Raw genomic sequence first — 13,518 nt, forward strand, 5'->3', positions numbered from 1 at the left:
CTACTAAAATAAGAACATAGTTATTTCCAGAGTGTTTTTCTGAAGCAATGATCAGATATTATTTAAATAATTTTGAAAAACTTGCATTTTCTTTTAATTATAATGGCTATTTTTTTTTTTAATTTGGCCATTTGGATAGTGATTTGATTTTTCTTATTTCTGAAGCAAAGATTTATTTTAACAGAATAAAATCTAGCTACTTTCCTCAGCACCTTTGGAAAACAACTTGAATTAGGAGCTGTCACTTTCCACATTACATTCAAGCTTTTAGTATTTTTAACTTAGATTTCCTTCCTGATTCAAAATTTAAGTTTTTCACAGCAAGCATTCAGGTGTGAGTTGTAAATGTACCCAAAAAAGCCCAAAACAAAACAAAAAACTCACAAAAAAACCCAACCAACTAAACCAACCAAACAAAAAGCCTTAGCCAGGAAACAAGACCTATAAAGGGCCACATCAATAAAAATTATTCTTTTCCAATGAAGAATTCTGAAACTGAGCTGAAGAGATGCTTTTTTTCTGACACCTAACACCACACAAAGGCAGCTGGGGTTGTGTGGAGAAGAGATTCCTCTGTGTGTCACAGCAATCTCCATGAAAACAAAACTATCTTGTTTGCAGAACCTCTCTCCTGGATTCCCTTTGCATCACATCTCAGGAAGAACCTGGTGAAAAGCTAATCATACTCGAATGTAAATAAAAATGAGTGCTGGTTTAGGGAGAGTTCCTTTTATCTCTGCTGGAGTTGTGCATAGACTATTTCATTCTTTAAGGTGTGTAGCAGAATTTACTCATGGGAATAAGGAACTCACTAAAGCTGATACCCTTCAACATAGAAAAAAAATAGTGGTTCATGGATTTAATATTAACTAAGGAATGGGCTACTTTGATCACTGAGTTTGATCTCTTAACTTGAACTTCAAACATTAGAAAATAGTTGAGGAGCTTAGTCATAAAAGTAAGATTTCAGCCATTAACAAAATAAAACAGTCATTCTCACTGTGATCTGTATTTCCTTGAATTTCAAAAGGATTTACATCTGGGGCTTGTTTTGAATATATCTCTGGTTAAAAGAGGTCCCTTGAAAGTGACTTGTTCCTTCCTCTAGTCTATAGACAATACTATTTTAAATAAACAAGAGAAGTATTTCATTCTCTTTTTGAAAAATCATTGCAGTAGTGAATCTCTAAACATCGTGCAGAGTTCACAGAATTTGTCCTCAGGATGCTTTTTGGGTACTACAGGTTGAGACTCTGGTTTCTTTACACCCTGTTATTTTTTTCTTTGTAAACTTCAACACTTGACATGCCAAATATAAAAGTTGTTGTTTATTTGACTTTATCTCCTCCTTTCCTATATACCTATCTCTCTGTTTGGAAATTGTTTTCTTCATTTGAAAAGCCAAGTGCAAATACTCCAGCTTCAAGAGGGACTAAACTGCATCTGTCTACTGAGGGAAAAAATATATTTAACACACAGCTGGAACCCAGATAATTAAAATCGGTCACCCAGACAATTGCTCCACTTGATCAATGATCCTTCACTCTGGTGACCTCTGTTGTTTGCATCCCTGAAGACACTGCAATTACATTCTTGAAACAGTTCTGGATTTTAGCCCACATTTATTTAATCTAAATTTCTTGATAAGTGTGCAACGAACACTATCTAAAAACTCCTTTAAAACTTTTCCCCCCACTAATTTTCATTTTATTTTTGAATTAATTTCACCCTACTTCCAAATTCACTGAATGTATGGCGGGGCACTGATTGCAGTAAGATAACCATAGTGCTAAACCAGAAAGAAAACTCATTCTTCGCTTTATGTTCAACTCTAATAGATACAATCACCATACAGACTTTATAGTATTTTGTAAGTTTTGGCAGAGGGTGGTTTTCTAGGATTATGTGCCAGACAATACTTTTCTTTCTCAAATTAGAGTTTAAACCCAATAGTGGAAATTTATCAACAGCCAAGACACATTGCATCCCAACAAAATGATGGTCATCTGGTTGTTGATACGGCAGAGACTCACAGCTCTTGGTGTATCAGAAACACAGAGGGAGTCCAGACTTGGTTGCTGGTGCTTCTCAAATCCCCACCAAAATGCTGTGGCTTCAAGCCCTGTGGCATCCAGAGTCTGACAGAGATAATTCATGGTTTGGTACATTTATACTGAATTTATTACAGCAGCACCCCAGCAATGTTGTTAGAAAGTCTTACTCATTTTTATTATGGGAAGAATACTCAACTGTGTTTATATGTTCTTATGATTTATTGTGTTTATGAGAATAATGGCAGGACCAAGTGAGATAACCATAATTTTACTAATTCTTTGCTGGAATGAATAAGCTGCAGAATTATGCAAAAGTCATTGTAAAGTTTGAAAACCTATGACAAACATCTACTGTAAAGGCTTCAAACTTAATAATAGAATATCCCGAGTTGGAAGGGACCCACAAGGATCATCGAAGTCCAGACCCAAGAATCACATCAGGTGCCTGAGAGTATTGACCAAACACTTCTTAAATTCCATCAGACTGTGACCACTTCCCTGAGAAGCCTGTTCCATTGCTCAACCACCCTCTGAGTGAAGAACCTTTTCCTAATATCCAACCTCAACCTCCCCTGATACAGCTTCATAGCATACTTAATGCAAGGACCAAGATATAAAACTACTACCTAGATAGTTCTCATAGTCTTTTTTCATTTCTGAGATATTTAAAGCATGTATTGCATAACTCTTACAGCACTGAAATAACATTCACTTGTATTCTTTTGTTTGCCAGTAACAGGAAAAAAATAAAATCATGTCTACTCCTGTCTATTTCTGTCCTTCTGTCTCCTTCCACTCCCCGGTCTTCTAGAAATCTCAAGCAACTCTCAGATTCACTGGGATCTCAATTCAAACTTCTTGGTTAACTTTACACTTCTGTAGGGTTCAGCCTTTGTACACAAGCCCACTTTTGGTGCAACACTGCCTTGACCTCGTTTTTCATCTCATCTGCCCATATAGCCTGAGTTCGTTTGGCTGTTCTCAATTCAAAGAATATTTGCCTTCAGTAGAAGTAAACATATTCAATAAGATAAGATGTAGAATGTTCTTGCAGAGTAGAAGCTTATTCTAAAAGTCCTAATTTACTTTTTAATTATTTAAAACAGTTTTAGGTAACTGAATTAAGAACAGAGCAAAGCAAAAGGTGTGCACATTGCTATCTTTGACTAACTAATCTCTGAAGAGTTGAGACAAGTTAAACAAACTGTAGTAGAAGTCAATACTCTTAATTTAGGTTACTAACTTGGTATCGGCTTCACTGAAACTGAAAGTGCCTGCCTCAGGAAAGTAAGCTCATCTGCTAACAATACAATATACAATTAATGAAGAGACGGATTTGCCAGAAAAGATCTGCAAAGGAAGGCAATGGCATGGTCTGGCTTTGGCATACTCTGTGGTGAGCAGGATACATTCAGGAGTTTTGAATGCTTTTTTAAATTGCATAAAGCCACTGGAAAATTTAGGACCATCTGGTCATTCATGGCCTCTTCTAAGGACAGGCGTGTAACAAGCTCAAGGTAGTCATAGAGGTGTATGATGCACAAGTTAAAGCTGTGCATGTAAGGATTGGGGAAGCAAAAAGAGGAAGCTTTTGAAGAATTAGGCATGCAGATATATTGCAAAAAACCCATTTTGGTCACAGCCCTTCTCTGTCTGTACATATTGTATTAGATCACCAGTGGGTTAGAAGAAAACTAATCTGGCTATATAATGCGGCAACCTTCTGCATCCTTACTAGTGCACCCAAAAAATAGGCAGCCCTTTGCCTTTCTTTCACTAACTCATGATTCAAGTGGGTGCCTCCAGGAGAAGGTAGATAATCCATGCAAAAGGATTCTCAACAGTTCCAGCAGCAAGGATGGAGCACAGCGCCCAGATCTTTGTGGTTCAGTTTAGGCAGAAGGCTGCAGTCAGGCAGAAGGGTGCCTGAACTGCAGCCAAGCTGTAGGTGCTCCATACGTGCCTACCCCAGCAATACATCCCTCCCTAGTGGTGATGGGCCACAGACAGCTGCTGTTTGGCAGATAGAATGTGATCACCCTATTTTTTGTAATAGGAAAGCTTAGAAAGGCACATATGGAGCCTTGCAGCTTGGGCCTCAGGGTGAGAGCGCACCTTGGAGCACCCTGGGCACACTAGTGGAGAGATAACCTTCCAGACAGCTAAGATATCTACAGGTTCAGGCAGTCCTGAAAACTTGGTGTGTAGAATCATGGCCTGGGAATAAGACTGGGTCCTTGGCTTCAAAATTTGGATTTAGGCATGCTGAATCACACAGTAGATTCCTAAGGCTTCTGAACAAATTTAATTTGTTTGACTATTTTTCTCTGCTTTCAAATGTGCTGTTCTAGGATCCAGATTTCTTGTTGGTCTGTTTAAATGCTTTATTCATAGGATGTTTGAGGGCTCATTTTATTTTGAGGGGTTGTCATCAGTCAAAACTTTTAGAGAGGAAAAGGCTAAGAGAAAAAGATGAGAGTAAACTAATGCAGTTAGTTTTATGCCCAGTGATGCTGACTTCTTCTGAAAAAGAGTGAGGACAAAATATGAGAAAATTCATTAAGTCAACTAAAGGTAACAAAAATTAAGTCAGTTAAATGATGCAGAAACTTTGCATACACATTTCCTTCTCTGTGCCAACAATTTTTCCTAAAACACCAAATCCTCTCCTCCTTAATCATCTTCAAGGCTCCCTTTGACACTTCAGGAGGTCAGTTGTTTACAGACACACACTGAGTCCATATCAGACCTTGGAGTAGTAATTTGGCATCCTACCAACTAGGCCACAGCCAAAAGCTACTAGGTCATGCCATTTCTTGATACTACTAGTATTATTTTATTATATATCTTCTTAGTCACAAATCTGCATAAAGTGTTGAACACAGATTCTTTTACTGAGAAAATATTTTTTAAATCTATTTTCCTAAGAGCAATCCTTCTCTGTACGACTGCACTTGATACTAATAGCCCAAGCTTTTCAGAGAAATGTTTTCAATAATCAAACACTATACCTAAAATAGAGGACTTTATTTAGAAGGAAGTTTCATCTTTACTTAAAGAAACGCTTTCAATCACAGACACCAGTTTCCTCCATATTGCAAAGCACTTACTTGGGTATTAGATTTGAGTCTGATTTGCACAATTAAAAATTGCAAAAAAAGTCTTCCTATGGATCTGGATCAGAAGTACAAATGTGCCTGTATGCAATGAAAAGTACATGACATTACCCAGTTTGCATGGCTATGAGAACTGAAATGTTGATGCAACAGGAAATTGTTTAGCAAGCTTCCAAATTCTCTTCTCTAAAGGTAAAGCTTTCTCAGAATAAGATTATAGTTTTCCATCATTAAATTCGATTGAATATGTATTTTCTCTTACTTGCAATAGTGCAACTACATAAAAGATGTAACTTTGGGAAAAGGAGGTAGTTCAGTATCATTATTTGTTAAATACTGAGCACTGGCTGATCTGTATTTTAAGTTTTACAATAAAGACTGATAAGACTGTGTTGGTTATCAAAATGTTTTGTACAATGTAATTAAAAAGCTTAGTATTTTGGCAATGTGAGAGAGAAGAGATAACTATATGTACATCCATAAGTGTAACAAATACTATAAGACATATATATCCCCCATTAAAACAAGGTCATTTTTATTGGAATTATTTTCCTTGGGCTCCAACAAAAAGCCAACACATAGTTACTGCCACTTTAAGAAAAATTTAGAAAAGGGCAATTTAGCTAGCTCAATAGGTGATATTCACAAAGAAAAGCAGTTTATAAGAGCTAGTTATTTGGATGTGAGAGGTAGCTCATGTCCTCCTCTCAGCATTCAGTTCCATGTTTGAACATTTGAATCAAAAAAGGATGGAAGTTCAGAGCAGGGACATGTAAATTCAAGTGGGAGTACTTACACCATAACTGCTTTTAAAACAAAACGTTTTATTAAAATAATTTTGTCTTAAGAAAATTGAACTGTATATCTGACTCCTATATTAGCTGTCTATGCAAAAAGAATTTGGAAGAAAAACAAATTAAATCGCTACTGGTAAGTCCTTTCTTTTTTCAGACTAGTGCACTCTTTCAGTGCTAGGCAGTGAAGATAAACTATGTCTCTGATACTGTTTTTATTACAGGTTTGGATTACAGATTTCTTTTCAATGACCTGTCAAAATTAACAGGCTCCTTACTGTTCACAGTTTATCAGGATGCCCCAGAGCTACTTCAGCAATGAAGAAAGCAAAGCTGTCTGGAGAACAAATGCTAACAATAAAGCAGCGGGCCAGTAATGGTAAATTCTTTAATCATTACATTCTTAAATACTAGTTCTCTGTAAACTAAAGTTACCGTTACTTTACTGCCTTTTTTCCTACATGTATAAATCCACTCTATATAAACTGTGAATTCACTCTCAGTAGAAGTGAAACCAGGTCTTATGCTCTGGAAATGTGAGCCTGGAGTAGAGCAGTCACATTGAATTATGTCTATATAAATCTAAAACTCTAAAATATTTCAAAGTAGAATATACCATGATAATTTGCTGCTTCATATTTCATTCATCAAAGGGTGATAGTCTTATATTGTTGTTGGATTCAGAAGAGAAAAAGGGTTTATTTCCAGAATGTCAATTCCTTCTGAGTTCCCTTGAATTCATTTGGACCTATGGCTCTATAATCTCCGGCAGATGGAGATGGCTTTGTGCCATTTCAGCCCCAATAAGCTGCAATTCTTCCTGGGAGCCCTGAGTTGCAGGGAAGATGATGAAGGTACCTTGGATGAAAGTCAGGATAGTATCCTGGTAGTTGAAGTGCAGTAAAAGCAAAATGTAGGTACTTCAGTTCAAGTAGGTAATATGATAAAGACTTGTCTGGGAGATGCCCAAGTCCTGAGTTTTCTTGAAACACTATGTAGTAGTCACTTAGTCTGTGACAGTACATGCCTTCTTAACTGTTGATTAACTCTATTTAGAGCCACAGAGCATTTGAACACAGTGCAGGAGGCACCCCAGCCCACATGGCCAGCACAGCTGGAGAAAGCAGTGGCTGTCTTTGTTCAAGAGTTTGTAACCAGGGAGAGAAAGATCTGGAGGTTATTTTCTCTACAACCTGGGTAGTACTGAAAACTATAAGCATCTGCCATGCTCAGGAAGAATGCCTTAAGGAGTAATATGTGGATATTTTGGCTCCTTGGACACATGGTCTGCCTGAATAACCCAGTGGACTTCCATGATGGGGTGACTAATGGACAAGGAAAGAGCTACAGATGTCACTTACCTGGACTTCTGTAAAGCCACAGCCATGGTCTCCCACAATATCCTGATGGACATCAGTGACAAGTGCTGTCCATTAGGTGTGGCAGCAGCTCTCTGGCCACAGAGAGCAACACACAACTTTCCCAGGCATTTTCCTGGGGAAGACTGTGAGAAGATTAAAAAAAAAAAAAAAGAATGATTAACAATTCTTATCTTCACTTGCTGCACTTGTTGTTGTGAACATATGGAATGTGTTATGGAGATTTGTTTACCAAAGGGTGATTTCTTAATTGGCCAGTGGTGATGGTGTTTGGATTCAAGGACCAATTGGGTCCACCTGTATCCTGACTGTCTGTAAGGGCGATGGGTTTCTTAATAAGTATAGTCTAATAAAGTGATTGATCAGCCTTCTGAGAAGCATGCAGTCAATGCTAATTATTGCCCCTTCTGGGATGCCATGTTTCAACATCTTAGGGGTCTGTACTAGGACCAGTGTTATTTAATATCTGCGTTAATGACATAGACAAAGAGATCGGGTGCACCCTCAGCAAATTTGTAGATGACACCAAGCTGTGGTGCAGTGACACTCCTGAATGACAGGATGCCATCCAGAGGGTTAACCATGAGCAAGATGCTGCACCTGGGTTGGGGCAGCCCCAGTACCAACACATGCTGGGGTGAACAGATCCAGAGCAGCCCTGCTGAGAAGGACTTGGGGGTGCTGTGGGTGAAGGCTGGACATGACCCAGCCATGTGCCCTCACAGCCTGGAGAGCCAAACATGCCCTGGGCTGCACCAGGGGCAGTGTGGGGAGGGGATTCTGCCCCTCTGCTCTGCTCTGCTGAGACCCCACCTGCAGTGCTGCATCCAGCCCTGGGGTCCCCAGCACAGGAAGGACACGGAGCTGTTGGAGCGAGGCCAGAGGAGGCCACAAAGATGATCAGAGGGATGGGGCACCTCTGCTGTGAGGAAAGGCTGAGAGAATTGGGATTGTTCAGTCTGAAAAAGAAAAGGCCTTGAGGTGACCCAATTGCAGCCTTCCACTGCCTGAAGGGATCCTACAACAAAGATAGAGAGGGATTTTTTACAAGGGCACATAGTGACAGGACAAAGGACAAAGGGCTTCAAACTGCAAGAGAATAGGTTTAGATTGGATATTAGGACAATAGTCCTTACTGTGAGAGAGGTGAGACACTGGAACAGGTTTTCTCAGAGAAGCTGTGAATGTCTCATCCCTGTAAGTGTTGCAGGCAAGGCTGGATAGGGCCCTGAGAAACCTGGTCTAGTGAAAGGTGTCCCAGCCCCTGGCAGAGGGGTCAAAACTAGATAATCTTCCCTTCCAACCCAAGCCATTCTATAATTCTATGACATCTTTTTTATCAGAGTCAGTCACTGTTGGGAAAAATGTGAAAGAATCACACCTGCAGAAGAAGGAGAGGGGGAACACCAGTTTCTCTGGCTTTAGGTGTTCACACTTTGACTTGAAAAAAGACAGCTCTATCTCTTCCCAGGATTATTTTATACTTCCCAGGATTTTTTATGCTTTGTTATATTAATTATAAGGATACATAAATTAAACTGTTACAGTTTATTCCTGTCTGAATTCTTAGAAATGCAGATACCATTAAAATTCTGTTGTTTTTAATATTTATGTCACAAAACGTGAGAAAGCACTTCCATTTTAAAATTGCTCTATATATTGTTATTTAATAACACCCTTCTGAACCCTTCATGAACCATTCTGAGCCTTCATCAAGCATTAAAAACAACTGCAGAATCACAATATATCCCAGTAAATCAACCAAATTTCTCTTTGTTGAGTAAAAAAAAAGTTCTGAATTAGTTACAGGTTCTCTTGATAATGCTGTAATATGAAGAGATTACCATGTTAAGATTTTTTACTTTCCTTCAGAAGATCTGTAAGTGGACACACTCTTTAAATAAATTACATATGCTGCAGGTACATTTCTTATAATGTAAAGTTAAATGAGAGTGTATAAAGTTAAAGGTCCTTTTGATTCTCCAGGTATTTTTAACGTTTTCACTGAATAATTACTGCAATTTTGGAAGGAAAAGTAGTTGAAAATACTTCTTTTTAACTGCAGAATAAAAGTTTGAAGAATGCTTCCTTTTTTGCTTGAAATAAATCGATTTTTAAATATGGAAATAATTAATCCACTGAACACTGATTTAAATCTTAATTATTTTAACACCCCTTTTATTTTTATGTCACACAGGTATAGAAAATGATGAAGAAATTAAACAGTTAGATGAAGAAATCAAAGAACTAAATGAATCCAACTCTCAGATGGAAGCTGATATGATTAAACTCAGAACTCAGGTAACAGTTTTATGAAGCCCTAAATTCAAGCTGCTTTTTCTACATGACTGTTTAAAAAAATATAGAAAATATTTTGTTCCCTTATATATTAAGATATCTATGCATAATTTCCTATTTATAAAATCTTAAAACAGTGTTCATTATGCAATTTTCTCATCAGTTACCAACAGTAAAAAACCCAAAAATAATTCAGCAAAAATTCATTCTTTAAAATAATGGCAAAACATGACCTGTCATGGTCAGCTTGGTATTTCCCCTTGATAAGGCTGTGCCTTTCTAATTGTAGTTAAAATATTGTGTGACAACATGGTTAGTAGCATAAGTTACAAGGTGAAGGAGCCCAGACGAATAGCATGGCTTTTCCATGTCTAACAAGGAAATTTAGACACAGAAGTGAGTACCTGTTACACTTCATCATGTGATACACTAAATGCAGCTCTTGACAACAGTAGTGGTTCCAGAGATCCAGCTTAATTCTATTTTCATTCTATATAAATTGGTTGGGGAAAAAGAAAGCAGAAAACTTAACATTACACTATTAACTAAAATCCCATTATTCAGTAGTCCTAAGACTGGATGGAAAAAGCAAAAGAAGAAAATCAACTGTATTCCCCTAGAATTTTTCAGTGTCCAGCATAGATTCTGGTGCTTGTCTCTTCAAATGATTTGAGCACAAACAAGAGTGAAATTCATCACAGTCACCATATGTCAGTCTTTAGTCCCATGATCATAGTCATTCAGATGATCTCAATGGAATCAAGTAAACCATTCCTGTTACTTCTTTGTCTGCTGTTTGTGAAGATGGGCACCATGTCCATTCTCCTTCTCCTCTCATATAATCATAAATGCAAGGCAGGATCTACTTCTTCAACTTGGTTTTTATTTGATTTCCAAACCTTAGCCAGATTGATACTGAAACCTCACTTCTACTTTATGCCTGCATTCAAAGTTCCACTGTCATTATTCAGCTTTCATAAGACTTGATTCAAGGTTTACACAGTTTCCTGATGTGACCAAATATAACTGTAGGGTAATGAGGACAAAATCTCCAAGGACTTAAAGCAAGAAGAATAATCAATGGCAGGAAAATAACATATATGTACTCTTAAAAATTTGGTCATAAATTTTGAATCTGGCAGCTTCCAACTGCCTTATGGTTTCTTCTTCTTAATACACTGTAGATGCTATTCACATACAGACTGATATGGCTGAGTTTTTACAAAATGTGAAGCAGTTTGGCCATTACATGTATGTTAGGTAAATGCTCCTATTTGTAAATGTCAGTAATTTACTGCACTTTTATATTTGGCCAGATGGATTGAAAAATAAAGCCATGATAACACTATCACAGGCATTTAGATGTATTGAGTTTCAGAGATTTATCTAGGAAATTCATATCAAACTTTGATCTGAAATGAGTACAGAAGCCATACTTTAGTGGTCTCAGTTCCAGCTTCCATACTTCATACCAGTGCCATTGCATATTCTTAGAAGTCAGATTAGGCACTTTGTAGGACCACTGAATGTTCTTGGTAAGAGAAAACTCAGCTGGTGATTTTACCATTAAGTGAAAAGGATATTTTTAATACTTCAGCAGATTTAGAAAATGGGTAGATTAAAATTATTAATGGGATGTTAAAAAGTAGAGCTACAAGAGACCATGAAAACATTATTTTGTCTACCTGTCATTTACTTCCTAAGATCTTCCTAAGTTAAACCTGCCAGGTGCTTGTCCAACCTGTTCTTTACTTCCCATACTAGAATTCCACAATCTCTGGGTAATCTGGTCTAATACTTATCTGTTCTTACCCAGCTAGCTACTAAGGCCTTGCAGAGAATCCCAACTGAATTAAACTTCACCAAAAAAATTTAGAGGCCTTAATTTTGAATTCATACACTCTCTCGAAAATAAGGAATTTATATTTACAACACAGAGAGTTTACATCATAGTCATTATCAAACTATTAAGAGGATCAAAGTCAACAGTCCCCTTTATTTGCAAAAGTGAAATTATATTGGACATAATAAAACGTTTGCTGATAAACCTTTAGAAAATCACTGTGCAACTCAGATTTCAGTAGAATTCGACAGATGGGAAATACACAATGGGAAAATAGTGGAAGTTATATGAACACCAGAAGTAGCAACAGTCTTGTTTGATACAGATTGGTGACCCATATGATTGTAAGTGCCAGTGGAAGTTTTTCATATGACAGGAACAGGAAATGCTTCCATGTAGAATTTTTCTGTTTAATAAAGTGAAAAGTCAATCCTTTCTCTTAGTTGTAGCAGTTATAAGACTATTCTTTATTCAGCTGCCTTTTTACTTAAGACTTCGAAGAAATTATTTTTAATCTAAGATCTTCTAGTAAATTTGTTCAAATTTAACATGCAAAAATGGGAGGAGCAGAAACACATAAAGGAGAGAGGGGAAGAACAAATCTGCAAATAATTGTGTTTCATACAAGCAACAGATTGTATGTATTTTCAGAATACATACAAGTAAACATTTCTTAGTTTTAGGGTAAAATATGGGGAGGGAAAGTTCAGCTTTTAAGTGAACAAATACAATAGTTACATTTAAAACAGATGAACTTCCAGATGAATACTAAGTGAAGGGGTGAGATATGCTGATCATCTGCCACTGTATTTGCAGATATTCAGCATCTCATGAAAAAAAGCAAAAAAAAAAAGATTCAAGTTGCAATGCTCAGCTAGATAGAAAATCAGTAAAATGTCAGGTCTTGCTGAAGTTAGTGTGAGGTGGCTGCAGTATGCCATACTGAACTGAGCCTTTATTGGCATCAGACTCTTCATTCTGGTCTGTAATATAAAAAAAAAAATTAGGATGGATATTGGAGTATGACTTGACTAAGAAGCACTTATGAAAGATGTTTTGCGTTGGATATAGCATTTCCCTCCAGTATAAACAAGCCGAAAGCAAAATAAGAGAGGAGGATCAGGTGTCCAAGTTCAAAGATGAAGAAAGTATTTTTCCTTACTAATATATTCTGTGGAAATTAGCTCAAAATCAATTAATTGTGACAAAACCAAGTCCCTACAATACTGGCAACTTTGATTAACTGTAATATGCACCTATAGTCAAAGCAAGAGATACCTGGAGACTGTTTATGTAGACACATCACTTTTCCAAATTCTATCAACTATATTTCCATAAGCACACTAAAATGTTAGGTCCAAAATAAAATGTGGTACCTCTAATTACCTGATTGTGCTACCAGTTTCCAAACATTTACTCATTCAAGGTCAAGTTAATGTGCACTTAAGAACCTTTACCCTTTTGCCTGCTACTACTGTACAAACCTCTGACCTTCCCATCAGCATTTTAATTGTATCAATTCTTTCCATAGCTCAGTCTCTAGGTTAGTACAGAAATGGATAAATCTCATTTTGAGAATTCAAACCCTTGTGTTCTTTGGCATTTTTTCCACTTCACTGGCTTCTTTTTTCTTGTCATTTTAACCTTCACACACACAGAGCACACTGTATACTCTGTAATAGATGTTAACAGTTATCACCCCATGTGGAAAGTAAGGACAGGGCTACAGAGGAAAGTACAGACAGATGTGAGTGAGCTCTGCATGTGCTCTTGATGAGCTGGGCATAAGCCAGTGCTCATCTGAAATCCTTATAACTCCATTAGCACAATGGTCTCCACAAGCTCTTTCTCTCAGCAATGCTTTTAGCTCAAACAGGGCACCATGCAAGGTCAGAGATAATGCGTCTGGTCACCTGGAAACACAGGCAGAGCACAGTCAGTTGTTTTCACTTGTACATGAAGCAATGCCACAGGCCTATGTGCAAATATTCTTCAGTTTCTTCAGTTTTACAACACATTGAATGTATTGGAAAT

General features: G+C 37.3%; 1 protein-coding gene across 25 annotated transcripts in view; it reads left to right on the forward strand.

The window, feature by feature from the left end:
- Window positions 1–13,518, forward strand: part of MYT1L (myelin transcription factor 1 like) — a 311,497-nt gene that overhangs the window by 294,187 nt on the left and 3,792 nt on the right. For 17 of the 25 annotated variants that reach the window (XM_072926030.1, XM_072926034.1, XM_072926032.1 and 14 more), the window contains 2 exons: window positions 6,252–6,343; window positions 9,541–9,650. In XM_072926030.1, coding sequence (XP_072782131.1) covers window positions 6,252–6,343; window positions 9,541–9,650 — 202 coding nt within the window. The remainder of the gene's footprint in view (window positions 1–6,251; window positions 6,344–9,540; window positions 9,651–13,518) is intronic. The other 8 variants (XM_030270108.4, XM_072926039.1, XM_072926036.1 and 5 more) reach the window with 1 other exon arrangement.

The sequence above is a fragment of the Taeniopygia guttata genome, chromosome 3 (assembly GCF_048771995.1).
Source record: "Taeniopygia guttata chromosome 3, bTaeGut7.mat, whole genome shotgun sequence".
Taxonomy (NCBI): Eukaryota; Metazoa; Chordata; class Aves; order Passeriformes; family Estrildidae; genus Taeniopygia; species Taeniopygia guttata.